Raw genomic sequence first — 16,675 nt, 5'->3', positions numbered from 1 at the left:
AATTAAAGTGCAACGAAATGAAAAAACTATTAAATCGAATCTGAAAATGACAGCTACTTTTTGTTTAGAGGAAGCCTATTGTAATGTAATTGCAAATCACTTCTTTTTAATATTTTATATTATGACCTAGGTCACTATCTTTATATCTTATCAGAAGAAATTTTAGAAAACATAAAAAAATACTCTAAAATAATTTCAAGGTAGTTGATATAGATAAACCGTCATTAGCAGATTGAACCATTTGAAATAGCGGCCAAAAACTCTAAAACATAACTCAAACTTTTGAATATTTTTTTCGTTTTTCGGGGTTTAATTTGAAACGCACTTTACTCTGTAATTCCGGAGCCGGAAACCGGAATCGCACAAAATACTACATCAACGTATGGAACCATAATACCTTTCATTTGAATCTTATTATGTGAAAAGCAGTTTCTGAGAAATGGGAGTGATTTTCTTTTTGGAGTATTCGATCACTTTTTCCGGTACTTCCGGAACCGAGAACTGAGATATGGTATAGCCGAAATCAATGCATTTGATCATCACCTAATCAGACCTGCCCAACTGAAGACATACACGGTTAGTTGACAGTATTTTGTACGATTTTCCCGTGTCATATATAGAAACATGCTCTTCAAATTGAAATTTTTATGTTTAGTTATGTATTTCCAGAACCAGAAAACGCATTCGGATAAAATTCGTTATGATTCTAAGGAACTGTGAGACCTTCCATTTGAATCTAGGTTTGTAAAAGTTGGTTCAGACATAGCCGAGAAAGTGCATGTTATTATTACATACACATACAAAACTTTGTGCATGATTTCATTGTAGCAAATTTATTTTTTTACGGATAGAGAGATCTATTCAACTACTGAATAAGTTTTAAAAGAGAGAAATGCTTCTTGGCATGCTCTTTCTCAATCCATTCTCACTCGAAAACTGTTACTTTCTCAAAAAATGGTGTCCACGAAAAAGTTTAAAAAAATCAATTGTGCAGTCTAAAACGAATATAGGATGCAAAAAAGTTTATTGTTTTTTTAAGAATTTGAAAACCAATGAAAACTATTACATTTGCCACTAATTACACTAAAATAATTTTTCAAGGTATTTCTACCTGATGTTAAGAATCTATCTACCTTCGTTTCATATAAAAGGAACAACATTGCAGCATTCTTTCAATTTACTTAGAAACTTGATACACTGATGATGAATACAAGTAGTATTCGAAATACGTATCTGTGATGCGACGTCTATTACACATGTTTTAAAAGTGTTGTCTTTCGTAATAAATTTGATCAGTATCTAGCGGGAAAAACAGATTGGTAAAATGACATGCGAATGCAACTATTTAATCATTTAGGTTTTGGTACCTCGTGGGTACCGTTTTGTACTAAAGTGCACATGACTGTTTTGATTGTTTTCCGTTTCGCATTCAGCTCATCAGTGCATTTGCAGATTATGTTGGACTGCTAATGCCACCTCGCGGATCAACATAATCCGCTATTCGAGTGATTACGATTTGAATGAATACCAAAGCACATTTGACCTTTTGAAAAGTAGTCTTGAGTGAAAGTGGTATCTCCGTCCGTGTAAAACCAATGGTTTGCTATGCTGAAGACGTGTACCAAGTATCATCCAAATGGAAATATGTAAAGTTTGATGACTTACTAATTATTTCTGGAATTGCACATTTGGGAAAACTTATTGCGCTGCCGATATAACCCTATCGGCAAAAATCTGTACTACTTACCTGAAAATGTGCTATTTCTCAAAAAAAAAGAGTGCTGTGTATTTCATCAACTAAATTGAGTTAGCTTGAAAGCTGGTCGCCCAACCCGAGCTAAAATACTGAGAATGGATCGGCATACAGCAGATGTTTTAAAATTTATGATTCTAATTAATTACCCATCGGGCAGGTAGGGCTTGAAAAATATTTACCCATTTATCCTTGTACAAAACATGTCATCACACAGCCTGTCGGCAGTGCGATTGCGGCGGAAACCGCCTGTCAACAATGTTGGTCGGGGTGTATGTAGGAAAACGGTTCACTTTATGGTCCTGTGGTGCACCATGGGATATTTTCACGTTCGGTCTGCATGGAATTTACGTGAATTACTCGAATCGGTTGTGAGTTTTGTCTAATTAGAACTTAAAGCACGAATTTTGAGTGAAAACTAACATCATAAAAACCAATAGTTTTCTGAACTTTTCAAAATTGAACGAGTTTTTAAGTATAACTTGCGTAGCGAATTCGAAAAGCTCACAATCTCGTTACGTGACAAAATTTGTTCCTTGAATTTTAACAGAGAAGATTTCCCTTAGTGTATTTCTATATTTTCTTCATCCTACAGATACTGGTTTTGCTTTTTCCATATGACCGTTTTCCGTCAAGTCACCGAGTTGTTACGTTGGTATGGTTGCGTGAAACTGGTTGCAATTTATGAAACGAACGATGCTGATGATAATGCAAAGGCTAGTATGTCGGATGATGTGATAATTATTATATGTGGAAGCAACAAGTGGTTTAAATACTTCTCTGAACAGTATTCCAAAATATGGCTCTTACCTGTGAAAGGAAAATAAAATATTCATTAGTATAGGCATTGTGTACATCACATTCAGCGCTTTGATAACCACATTGTTGACACATGAGCTCTATTTCTTACCATGGGAATAATGAAAGTCAGGCCTAATATGTATAGTATTTTGAATTTGTATATCTAGTAGCTTATTTATATGGTTCTTGTGTTTCAGCTAGCAGCTCAGCAGTTTCTACAGTGTAATTGACAGTGACTGAACAACATGTGAAAAAACACACGTTACACGTTTGCTTCATAAGCATTAAGCAAAAGAATATATTATTTAAAATCCGTTTTTTCCTTTCTCTATATAGAAAGGTATTACAATTGCTTGAAAAGCCGACTTTCGAACGGAGCCTCGGAGACCCATAGTGTTGTATACCATTCGACTTAGTTTGACGAAATTTTTTTCGAAGATATTTTTACCGCTTAATTTTATCAGAGATGACTAAACAGATTTTAACAAACTTAGGCTCGTTTGAAAGCTACTGTCGGAGATATGATGGTATAAGTGACAGTCTCGACAGTTCATGCAATTTTAAGGCTTTTGGCGTCAAAAAAATTTTCGATTTCGGAAATTACAGTTTTTAAGTTTTATAAGTTTTTATTTAGACCCGGTTTTAACCTAATTTTGGTCTTATCGCCGGGTGTGAGGAAATTACATGTACCCCCCGCTATGGTGATTTTTCAAGATCTTTGAAAATTCCATTAAGTGGACTAACAAGGGTTTTACCTTTTTTGTTTACATATAAACGTGCTTAATCTACTTAGCAGTGAGATGAAACCTTTTTTATCAATCCGCATGAGTTTTTTGCATGAATATTCTTCGGTGTTTTTGTTCTCATGTCATTATTTTAATGACCGTCGTTTAAGCGGCTATTTGAGATTTTAATTAAAACGATTGAGCTTTGAGAATCAAGTCGATACTGAAACCGGAATTCGAAAATCGGTGTAGCCGAAACCAGATAAATTCACCTGTGGAGCTGTATAGTTTACATTTGATTCAAACTCTTTGAAAATCAGTTTAGACATCTTTGAGAAATCGTAGTGTGAATTATATTTTTGGGTACCTTCCGAATCGAAAACTGAATACCGCTAAAACTGAAATAAGTTTATTTGGTTATCGACTATCCAAATCTACAAACCCGATAAACCTGATAAATTTATGTGAAATGGACATTTTTATACTAATCACCCTGTATCCCCTAAACCGGAAGTTGGATCTGACTAAAAAGCGAGATGTTTTATAGGATCTCAAAACTTTTCGTTTGAATCTTAGATGATTCATAGATTTTCATTTGAGTCTTTGATCTACGAGAAATATGAGTTACACAATTTTCACATATCATTCTGTAGTTTCGGAACCAGAAGTCGGATCCAAACATAATTCAGGAACCTGGTTTAGAAGCATACGACTTTTCATATGAATCTGAGTTTGTAGAAAACGGTTGAGTCATCTCCGAAAAAAATTGAGTGAAATTATTTGTCACACATGCATTTGCTGATCTCGACGAACTGATTCGAATGGTATATGGGTGTTATGTTTTTCTGTAAGTAGTTTAAATCAATATAATTATAGAATTTGAAACTTGAAAATGCTGCAATCATCTGGTTTACATGTGTCATATTCGAACGATTATGTTGTCAAAAACGAACCGTGCTAAAATCAGTCCGAGGCAAAATGTCATGAAAAAGGATGCTGTCTTTTTGATATTAAAATAGTGCTACTCAGTTTTATTGTGGATGGCTAAACCGATCTAGGATTCAAATGAAATCTAGGAACCATAAGAGATTAAAATGAAAGGTCTTAAGATCCTATAAAACATCTCGTTTTTAGTCAGATTCAACTTCCGGTTTAGGGGATACAGGGTGATTAGTATAAAAAGGCGGGTGGGTAATGTCAGAGACATTACTGGATGTCGTGAATACGAAAACAACTGACATGTTCCTTAACACTTCCGAATATCAATTAGTTAATCAATTGTATGAATTATGCAAGCATTCCCCTTTTCCCCTTTTTTCGCAAAAACAAAGAAGGCTTCACTTGATCTAGATTACTTTGAATTTCACACAGCGAAAAGTGCAAAAATCAAATCAAACAGTTCTAGATTTGCACTAAACTGAGGATATTTCCCTTCGATTTGCGAGCAAGAAATCCTCATAGTTCTTTAGAAAACTTTTAGAGCCATTAGAACGGCTAATTTTGTGTAATGCTCTTCACCGTTGCTTTTTCACCAATGCAAATGACTGGCAGCTGTGACGTAATCGCTCTTGTCGGAGGCGAAACTAGCTTTGCAGAAAACACAAAATACATCTGCTCGCAGTGGCGATAGAATCCAAACTGATCCAATTTTTGTTGAGAGGCTTGTTTTTACCTGATTTAGTTTGTAGCTTTTTCACTAATGGGCAGTCCTAACGGCTATAAAAATAGCCGCAAACAGAATTTTAATGTCGATTATTTCATTTCGGATTTTCATTTCATTGAAAGAAACTATCAGGATGCTGTTCGGGATTCATTCCTGCCTTTCAGAAGGACCAAATTGTGGAACTCACTACGATATTAAACACTGTTCCGAACATTTTCTCGAACGATTTGTTGTACAGCAGCAGATATTTTGTTCTCTTCCTCAGAACGCGTTCTGATTGGCTGGTGTTGACATGGGTCAAATGAGACAGGTTTTTCAATAGTGTACTACTGAAATACTTCAATGCTTTTTCTATACACGCTTAAGTTGAAAAATTTCGATTCTATTGGTAGTTAGATTATATAAATCCTTTCACAGATCACTGAGCTATGAGCTTTAAAAATACGAGAAAGGCAAACGCGCCTTATGAATTATCCTCTTTGATACTCGTTTATACCAAACATTTCAGAAAAGTTTAATTTTGAATTATTTGAGATTATGTCACACAACTGAATATTTTATCATAAAATTGTGATCATATTTCCGATGGCATGTAGCAAAAATTATGTTGATTCGTTAGATACAACAAGAGATATTCACGATCAAAAACTTATCACTCTCTCAGAAAGTAAATTTTGAAAAGGCACCCCATAGTAAAGTAAGTCGTATTCACGACAAAATGTCAATTTCACATAAATTTATCAGGTTTATCGATCGATTCGGGAACATTTAATTTGAACATGTTTAGAGCCGTTTTAGTATTTCAATAGCAAACCATTGAAAATTGAAACCAACGTTTAATTATAGCTCTCCATACACAGATTTAACCATGTATGGAGAACCAAAAAGCCGGATACGTAGTTGCGTCAATGTGGGACGCAATAATACTTAGCATGCTGAATAGTAACCATGCGGTAATGTTCAGTCAGAGCTCTGACCATAATACTGCATGTTAATGCTTGGAAATATGCAGTAGACATTTTGACGTTCTCAAATTTTGATCTGATGAAAATGCTTTTGTCTGAGCGAAAGTTTGCAAGCTGCGCCAGTAGCTGGCATGTTGCAGCCCATGAACGAATCTTGTGCTTTATCCAACTAGTTGACAGTGGTAAAGTTGGTTCAGGACCAACGAAATCATTCGTTGCACCAGCTCTAGCCAACTCATCAGCCCATTCATTTCCAATAATACCAGAATGGCCGGGTACCCATAAGAAGTATTTGAAATGCTGACGTCTTCAACTTGAGTTCGACATGCGATCACTGGATTCGACCGTGAATCATTCGAACTGAGTGCTCTTAAGGCTGCCTGACTGTCGGAACAAAAATAAATTCGTTTGCCACAGATTCTCTGGTAAAGTGCCGATTGTATTCCTCACAGAATCGCGTAGATCTCCTCACGAAGAGGAGAGCTCACGTTGAATGTTTTGAAAGAAAAACTGCATGTGAGAGTTAGGTCACTAGGAGCGAATAAATACTCATCCCATGTAACCATTTGAGACCACAAGCGAGTGTGACTAGTAGTATAATCTAAAGAGTTTCTTTTACAAAGCCCTTCACAAGATAATACTTTTTGTTTGAGGAACACATGTAGTAGCGCCTCTAGAGCAGCAGTAGAAGTTGTCTTGAATGCTCCTGTCATCGCCATTTTTTCTAGAGATATTTTAACAGCGGATCAAATCTCCCAGGCAACACGGAACGTTCCTGTTTTGAGTAAGTCGTTGAAATTCATCAATATTGATATTAGCTCTGCACAAAAGGCTATCGCTAAAATGGATTCTTCATATTCTCTAGGACCCGATGGCATCCCCGCTGTCGTTTTGAAGAAATGTTCCACAAGGTAGTCATTTCGGACCACTAATTTTTCTCCTGTATTTCAACGACGTGAACTTTTTACTGAGTGTCCCACGATTATCATTTGCCGACGACCTTAAGTTATTTAAAATTATTAAGACAACAGAGGATGCCATTTCCCTCCAAAGTCAACTTGAAATTGTTTTCGGAGTGGTGCGAGATTAACCGAATGACATTAAATATCAGTAAATGCTCGATTATCACGTTCACACGGAAAATATCACCTGTACGTTTCGTTTACTGTCTCCTAGGATCTACGATAGATAGAGTCACATGTGCCAAGGATCTTGGGGTTTTTCTTGACGAACAACTGAACTACTAGCAACATATTGAGTACATTGTTGCAAAGGCTTCACGTTGCCTGGGATTTGTAATGAGAACTGCTAAGCACTTCACAGATATCTACTGTTTGAAGTCTCTCTACTGCTCGCTTGTACGTTCAATGCTCGAATATTGTTAGGCGGTATGGAACCCGCTTTACCATAGAGGAAATTTCAGAATCAATACAGTGTAGACTTGTTCGTTTCGCTCTTCGCCAGTGATCATAGAATAACCCTCATCAGATGCCGAGTGATGAAAGCCGCATACTGCTTATCGGACTCGATACACTGAAAGTGCGGCGTGATCTGTCCCGCCGACGTTTTGTTAAACAATGTCGATTTTTTTTTATTCAATAATATAATGTTTAAGGCACACTGCTTAAGCTCTAAGATGCCAAGGGCTTTTACTTATTTTAATTAAAGACTAACTTAAAACTAGTGTTGTATCATTGGGTAATGTCATATTTGGGTCGCAGTGGTCGACTTTGGCAGATCCAGCCTTCAGCTGGCGATCGGCAGTGGCCGGTGAATTGAATATTGCATGAGAGTCTTCCATATGGCGTTGGTAAATATTTAGCGCTGGCCGCATCCTTCGGTCCGTGTGGGTCCGCGGGAAACACCCCCAGGCCTACGAGAGCCCGGCGGGTGGCCCGCATGCTGTTGATAACTGGAGCGGCCTTCCGTGGGCGATGATGGTGTTGTTACGGAAGAAAATGAAAAAAAAAACAATGTCGATTGTTCAGCACTTCTTAGTCAAATAAACATAAATGTTCGCGCACGAGCTCTTCGCAACAACCACCTCCTCAGAATGCCTCTACGCCGTACTAATTATGGAATCAACGACGCCATTATTGGATTGTAACGTTCGTTCAATGCTGTTTCGACGGGATTGAATTTCCATGTACCGCGCAGTCGTATTAAAACTAGTTTTGATAAATATACTTAGAAATAATCATTAGGACCATATTTTGTATGTTGATTATGTATATTAGTTAAATAAATAAATTAGGACCATTCTTTGGAGATGATTTAACTTTGACTGAACTATCGCAATTTCTCCTTTCTGTCACCATACAAGACATCCATATGCTAAAATTGGTCGAACGATAGTTGTGTAGATCCAATGAATGTATCTGGGTTTGAGTCCCCATGATTTTCCAAAAGCTCGTCTGCATTGGCCGAAAGCCATGCAAGCTCTTTTAATCCTGAAGTCAATGTGAGTAGACCAATTCAGTTTTGAATCAAGAATAACCCCGACGTATTTAACTTGATCAACCACAGTAACCTCTGAACCGAAGAACTGTAATGGACGAGCTCCTGTGATTATACTACGATGAGTGAAAAGCACCATTGATGTTTTGCCCGGATTTACAGATAATTCAACCTGACAACACCATTGCTCAACAGGCACCTTCAATATCTAAGAAAACTCCCAAGCAAGTTTGCTTTTGTGAGAAAGATTTTTCAATGTTGTACACAACATCATGTAACAGGGTTGTAGTGGACTTTCCACGCTGGTAAGCATGTTGCATTCCATGTAGAAGATGCACGCCCAAGCCAACATTCCGGATATAGTGAGCTAAGACTGGCCTTAACCGACGACACGACCTGCCACTCGTCTATAAAAACTGTATCGCAAATTCAACTACCCCCCAGTAACTGGTAATGTCAAAACGAAATTGCTTGAAAATTTATTGTAATTGGCAACAATTGTCGAAAACTGTTGATTTAAAATAACAGTTATCCATGGTTACGTATGTTGTTTCATTGGAATATATTTTAAAAAATCTCAGAAGAAAAACAACACGTAATTTTTGAGAATCAGAAGGAGATAAGATTTTTGTGAATCAGAAGCAGTAGAAAATATTCAATATTATCACCGGGGCCCAGAATTATCACAAAATGTAACAAAAATGGCACATTCGTAGGTTAGCTTTGAATTACCATTTTGTTACGGACCTTAACTCGATTTTTTTCATATTGTAGATCATACACTTTGGTATGAAAGAAGTAGTAGGTCTCATCTTGTCCACGGAGGAAAGCAGGAGAAATCCATGTGCGGGAAAGTAAATTTGTTAAACTTGGAATTCTAGCTTTGCTCGGGAAATAAATCCTTAACTACGGCCCAGTAGTCGAACTGATCGGGTTCCTATGTACGATAATGCGAAGCATAATATTGATCCCGTGTATTTATACGAAATCAAAAACGTTTTTTCATAGTAATGCAAATAAATATTGGAAGAAGCCTTTTCAAATTGCTAAATTTAATATAACCTATAATTGTTTATCATCATTTGAGGAATATAATTAATAATTATTGTGAAACTAAAAAAATTTACTCTTTTCAATGAAATTTCGAATTATTGCGGCACAATTTAAACGATTTTTATCAGTTTTACGAAACTGAGCTCTCCGAATATTATTCAACATAAACGTTCAACGGCTTAGTAATCAATACACAAGACAGTAAACAATAAGAAACTCTCAATTTTTATTGTTAGTCATTTAATAAAATAAAAATTTCTTAAAAAATCACAAAGAATTGTAAGGTAGATTTCATCTCAGCGAATGACCATTGTATCTGGTTCATTGTGCCACAGGGTTGTGTTTGGTGTTTGTACTTTAATGTGATTTTGTGAAAAATTTCAGTCCGAACCCCAATATGTGTATGTTACGCAGGAATTGTCTTGGGTCTATGATGTTTTATACTTGAAAATGGGCTCTTGAATAGTGAATTTCTCCGGATTGAGTAGCTGTTATCGTGGATATGTAGTATTTGTACGTATCAGAAAAAACGGTGTCTTGCCATGGTCGTAGTCTGCATTCTGTTCGATTTATTGCATGTGCTTTCTAGCAGATAATCGTATCTGACGGTAAAGGCTATTTGCTTCAGTTTATTCGATCGCTTGGTAACTCGTGGTATGACTATAGAGCACTGACGCAAACATACAAAGAAAAAATATGGTTTTTATTATTTCTACTTTTTTACAATAATGTAATGTCGACCAGTATTAAACAACGGAGTTTTTTACTCACCTATTTAATCATATTGCCAAAAATTGCGTGCTAAGTCCTGCGAAAACTTCATTAATCTGATTGAAGAAGACTTTGTATTTGTTTATTTGTGTTGCAAAAGTTCCTTGGTAACTAGTTTATAGCAACAAGAAAAGTGTTGCTGGAAACATTTTTTTCAATGATTAACAAGGGGTCGCTATATTTTTGGTAACTGGCGGTAAATCGCTCACGAACACTTTTTATTCTAATTTTTCTTCGGAGTGCCTGGTCGTGTCGTCGCCATAACTCTTCGCTTCCTCATAAGTGTCGCACCTGCCTTTGGGAATAAATATCCTGCCAAGCTCTTGGAATATATCCTGTCGCAAGACTAAAAGTTAGTATTTTCTTCAAAACATGTTTGACATGCTCATACCCTTTCTGCAGTAACACTGGGAAAACTCCATCCTTTCCGGAAGTCTTGTACGGAGCAAAACTCTCTACTGCCCATTTGACCGATTCAATCGTCACAATTCTTCGAGCAAGGGCCCAAGAATCATAACTACTAGAAAAGGTCTCAGGAACAGCTGTCGGTGATGGCTCCATACATCCTGGAAAGTGAGTGTTAAAAAGATAGTGAAGTACATCACCTTCATCAGACAAGTACTCATTATCTGAAGTTCTTAAGAAACCGTTATTTAAGTCCTTAAATTTCGAAAATAACTTATTTAATCTGCTAGCCTCGTTGAGACTAGAGACGTTTGCGCAAAGGCTTTTCCAACCACTTCGCTCAGATGATCGTAGAGCATTTTTGTAAGCCCTTCGAGCCGACACAACTGCCCCCAACCCATCTCTGCGTCGGTGGTTTTAAGCTCTTCTGCATAGTTTCCTTAGTCTACCAATTCGAAGTTAACAAGCCTCTTCATATGCTGCAACTGCCGATTATAAGCGATAAATCACTTTTGCAGCAGTATGATAAATTTTTTTTTAAGTCATCGCTTGGCGAAGCGGTAAATATGCCGAACAATAGATATATTTCCTGTCTATGCCATCAATAGTCATACCAACTGTGCCAGCACAAATATCTCGAGTTGTGAGCTCCGATATGAGAGAAACATCGAGAGCACTATTTGCAAGTATGCATGCACGAGGCATTTCACGTGGATTAGTCATACCGTTCTTGTTGAAGGCAACGAAGACTGCGTTTAACAACTTTCCAACGTAGAAGTTTCCCTTTTGAAAATATGGTTCTTGAATCAAAACTATAGAAGCTTTATCTTCTTGCAGAAGTCTGGATAGATTTATAATTTCTGTACGTTTATGCTGGGGATTGATTTGTGCTACTCTAACCATTATTAATTAAAGTAATGAACACTACATCTCCAGAACTTATCGTACAACAACTAGAAGAAACCAAATATATTGGCTTATAATCGCCTATAGCGAACCATGGAAGATTTTTTTTAAATGCTTGAATCATTTAAATCCCCCGAGTTGCGAAGAATGAAATCGTCCACTGTGCCAGAGCTTCGCTTAACACAGTAAGGGAAAAACCCCAGATATTCCGTTCACGACACATTGTTTAACCTCTTGTAGCCATTCAGTCATCGGCACGGAAATACACCTTGACCCAGGAGTTCCTATTTTTGTGGCCTTTTACGACATGGAACAGGAAACCAGTGGATCAATTCTTGGTAGAATATAATTCCGCCGGATGCCACACGGCTTACCTGTTTGGTGGACTTATACCAACGGTACAGGTGGACCGTAGTGTTATTCTTAACCAGTTGGGAATCCGCTACCGACACTACACGACTATCTAGGCTGCTCAGAAAGGGAAATTGACATTGATGGTCAACTTCCATGGGTTGCCGAGCAGACGAACAATCTCACCATTTGACGACCTAAGCCCATCCCAAAAATATTGTAGGCAAAAACCTCTTTTTACGAAGTAGGTTCGTACAAAAAGGTTACGTTATTTGGGATTTGGTCCGTAAAAAGAAGTACTGTAAAAAACTACAAGGATCAGCCTCATAGGGTTGTTCGAGCCATTGATGTGGAACAAGGCAACCATAATTTCTAATGATTGACATTTTTAATCAATCGTCACACTTTTGAATTTGCAACTGCACAAGATTCTGCTTAGATGGATCTTTATTAGAAACCAACACCGAACATCGTTTGTCAAGATTTGTATTTGTTTTATAGTCGACGAAATTATTACATTATCCCAAATGTATGCAATTATATGCAATTATGCAATTATTTGTACATACTTGCGATACGGATTTCGATATTTTAGCTTCTCTTCGCAAAGCTTATGATAAGGTTTTGTATGCAAGCAGTTATTTTCATAGCGTTAAGTTTCTCTACCATTCTTCGATTCCGATTGAAGCGATAAACTTTTTCTCATTATCAATCGAGTTAATCTTATATAGATTAGAAATTAATCTTAAGCACTCAAAATTTACCCTGGGTAGTTGTCAATTTCTCAGGTGAAACGACATAACATGGAATTTTATCCGAGCTTGCATAACACAAGATCAGAGCATATCAATTAAAGATTCAAATCTTTTCATGGCACTTTTTGTCTTGCTGTCTAGCAACAACCTACCTCTAGCATGCTACGAGTAGGATTGAAACGTTAGCTATAATTTCGCCTCTATTTATAGATTCGCGTGCTTCCAACAGCTTCGCATTTGCATCGATTGACCAATCAGAGCGATGCTTTCCCTTAGATATATCGTTTACTCCTTCAAAACCGTCGTCTATGGCAGAGAAATCCGGTATGCCGGAGATTTTTAGCAGACAAAACAGGACACTGCTAGCTACTAATCAAAATTTCAATCATTTATAATTGAAAATACGTGGCTTGATACATTCAAATCGAACTTTAGAAATATTTACAATCAAATGATGAAATAATATTAATAATTGATACAAAATAGACTGAGCTGTTAGTGTTTAGAAACTGACCACATTACTACATGTGTTTTTCCTTGAGTTTCTGATTTGCGCCCCTACATAGAAAATAAAGATGTGTTCCACATCAAAAAAACGTGTTCGTAAACGAAGGTTTGGGCGAATACAAAGTTACTAACTAATACAAAGAGCGAATCGATTCAATTGAGAAATGCATCGATTTTTGTCGAAATTTCTTGTAATATTATGTGACATTTCATCTAATGGTTTTGTACTAACTCATCTATACTAAACTATGGAGGACACTTCAAAATCATTTCCAAAATTTTATTCTGAATCTTTGAAGCGTTTTCTTCCTGGTGGAACAACAACTTGACCAAATTGATACTGCATAATAATAATAATAATAATAATAACAATAATAATAATAATAATAATAATAATAATAATAATAATAATAATAATAATAATAATAATAATAATAATAATAATAATAATAATAATAATAATAATAATAATAATAATAATAATAATCATAATAATAATAATAAAAATAATAACAATAATAATAATAATAATAATAATAATAATAATAATAATAATAATAATAATAATAATAATAATAATAATAATAATAATAATAATAAATAATTAATTTGTACTTAAGACAGAGCTTAGAACTTCTGTTTATTAGGGGATATAAAAATTTTATATATAAACTTTGCGACAGTTTAATGCCCGAAACCAGTTAGAGACAATTTGATTAAGAACAATTTCCTACATACGTTTCAAGTAATGGAAAGCAGATAACCATGTAAAAAACGCGAAGGCGAGACATAATATGAAAAAGACAGTTAAGAACGTTAGACGTGAAAGCCAAATGTCATGTGTCAATGTAATGTGGTTATTTTTTGGCAATGCATCTAGCTTAAGTCAGATTGTTTTACTCACCTTAGTATATACACCAGCGCTACTTAATTCGTTTTCTATCACCATCACAATAATTCCGAACATACCCATGACGAGGGCGTAATCACTTATTCGTTTCCGCTTCTCGAACAATGCTTTCCGCCGACCAAGTCGATATCCTACATTTGGTTTTTGCTTTTGACCAGGACCGCCTTGTACCGTTCCGGGACCTTTACAGACGCCGCCTCCCAGGCCTCGCTCCTCCATGTACCTTGATGATAACATTCATTAATGGTGTTATGGTGCCGTGTTGGGTGGGAAAGTATTCTCTATTGTTTTGTTTTTGGTTAGTTTCGGAAGCAGGTCTTGGAACCGCACGATGTCTTCGGCGCTGGATTGCACTCGTTAATGTTATGTTAATGAACTTCTTTTTTGCAATCCCGAAAATCGGAGAGTCACGTGCTCGGATTGGATTTTAATGGGACTCAAAACGCGAAAGGACGCTAGGAGGGTGGCACACAGAGAGAAGACACACACACAAACACGAAGAGGAATATTTACCTGGGATACTCTGAGTGTACGCCCACGAGCGCGATGCCGGCTTCTTCTGTGCATGCAGCCGATACTGTTTCCCGATTACCGGCACACGGTGCTTTCATCGATCCGGGAATCGACAGTGTGGACACAGGCTTTCGGAGCTGCGATGAAAGAGATACAAACAGAAATGAAAATCATGAGCATATGTGAAACTGGTTGACGGATGCGTCAATTAAAACTAGAACGGATATATTATGAATACTGAGTTATCTAAACTAGTTACAGGCATTAATACTAGGAAAGAGCGTTGCACTTGCAGGAGCATGGAATAGTGCACGAATAATGATAAAATATTGCTGACATATTTTTTTTTCGAATTATAATGGTGAATTGTGGTGACTTCATATGGTAGGTTGAGTTCAGATGACAGATTTCGCTTTTCTAATAAAGCCATACTGTATATACAACTTTTTACTATGTCAGGAAAAATGATAAATGATGACAGTTTTGCAAGTTTCTGAGAAGGTGCTACGGATGTTTCTTGCAATACAATACTATTTTCATGTTGACTAATTTTATAAAAGTTGCACATATTTGAAGCAGATTTCCGTGAGATTCATGCATGGGAAGCTACTACTCTGTGAATAATATATGGTTTGGATGGATAAATCTATTGTAATCAAGACATCCTTCACTACCCTACACCGGTGTAGTGCCACAATTGTAAACGGAAACGCTATATGTGTACTAATGAGTTATTCCGTACGGCTACGGAAAGCCGACTATCGGTTTAGTGTAATGCCAAATCTAGTCGTTTTGAAAATATAAGCAAACGAATAAAAGTATTTTACAGTATTTGAGAACATATGCAGCATATTTTGTACTTCTCAACTTTCCGATGAATGTAGCAGGTGAAAACAGTCGGTGTTCAAATATCAAAGCTTTAAACTATTCATTTGTTTGCGAGCAACTATTTACATGTGCATATATGTGAAAGTTTCCCATCTGGTAACATAACGAAACAATGGCAAAGACAGGTGAGCGGTTGTAAGCAAATGGTAAGAGAAGTGCATTTCACTGCCATCTAATCCTTGCTCGGGACTGTACATGAGGAGTTACTTAAGGGATAGTTCTCTATTTACCAGTCTAGGTTATTTGAATAAACATGCCTTCGTGAACTTTGTGTTATATGAGACGATTGCGATGCTCCTGTTCTAGAGCATATCTGCTCTGCCGCACATGGATATTTCTTGCAGGTGTGAACGATCTAATCGCATTAAATTACGTACTAAGATGGTGAATATGCATTTATTTGTGGAAGATGCAACAGAATAATTAAGAAGTGATTGAATAGACCATATCACTATTGTCTTAAAGATTTTATATATGCCATCCGATCAACATTTCACGTGTAAACTGTTTCTCATTTTGATGCTAACCAAGGCTAATTTCCCTAATGCCAATTTGGTTTATCTCTGGCAGGTCAATCATATTTTCTTATCTCAGACTTCTTCTGTGATGATAATGTGGAAGTTTTAGTCCTAATACTAATTTTGTATTCATTGCAAACCCTTTTACAACAGCAGTAAAGTTTGGGGAATTAAGCAAAGTAAACGTTTCATTTTTTTCGAATATTGGAATACCTAATTTTAAATTTGTGTAAATGTATGCCAAGATCTTCAAGTTTTTAATGATAAATAGTCACTAGAAGAAAGCCTGTCCACGGGAAATTTTTTTGTGCAGACTTTGAATTATTACACGTATCGCTGAAACGTTTCACTTATGTGACAGCCAGAGCTTTGAATTGTCACGTATTTTCAATGGAAAAATGCAATCCAACTGTCTCATCTTCATTGTTTTTCTGTCTCATTCGTAAATGATCGCATTCAAAACAAACGAAGAGAGAGAGAGGAAATATTTTCGTTTCAACAAAAGAGAGTATCGATGCCAACGTCACTCATTCTCTACGGCAAGACAAAACCAAAATATCACTAAAACGTTTGTATTAAAAAAATTGACTTTTTTCGGATGATAAAAAAAGTTAAGGCAGATAATTGCTTTTGATAAATTTCCCACGGATGGTAATTGCTTAAGCTTACTTCCAAAAAAAATCCACGCCATTGCGAGCGGCCTTCCGGCAGTTAACCGGAACATTCGCCATGGC

The 16,675-nt window shown here is 36.4% G+C and overlaps 1 protein-coding gene across 24 annotated transcripts in view; it reads right to left on the bottom strand.

Annotated features, from left to right (window-relative positions):
• LOC131434942 (small conductance calcium-activated potassium channel protein) overlaps positions 1–16,675 on the bottom strand; it is an 880,455-nt gene that overhangs the window by 174,895 nt on the left and 688,885 nt on the right. For all 24 annotated transcript variants that reach the window (XM_058602251.1, XM_058602255.1, XM_058602250.1 and 21 more), the window contains 2 exons: positions 14,536–14,672; positions 14,017–14,245 (listed from right to left, as the gene is read on the bottom strand). In XM_058602251.1, coding sequence (XP_058458234.1) covers positions 14,017–14,245; positions 14,536–14,672 — 366 coding nt within the window. The remainder of the gene's footprint in view (positions 1–14,016; positions 14,246–14,535; positions 14,673–16,675) is intronic.

The sequence above is a fragment of the Malaya genurostris genome, chromosome 3 (genome assembly GCF_030247185.1).
Source record: "Malaya genurostris strain Urasoe2022 chromosome 3, Malgen_1.1, whole genome shotgun sequence".
NCBI lineage: Eukaryota > Metazoa > Arthropoda > Insecta > Diptera > Culicidae > Malaya > Malaya genurostris.
Note: the sequence above shows the minus strand (reverse complement) of the source record. Positions and strands in the feature narration are given on the sequence as shown.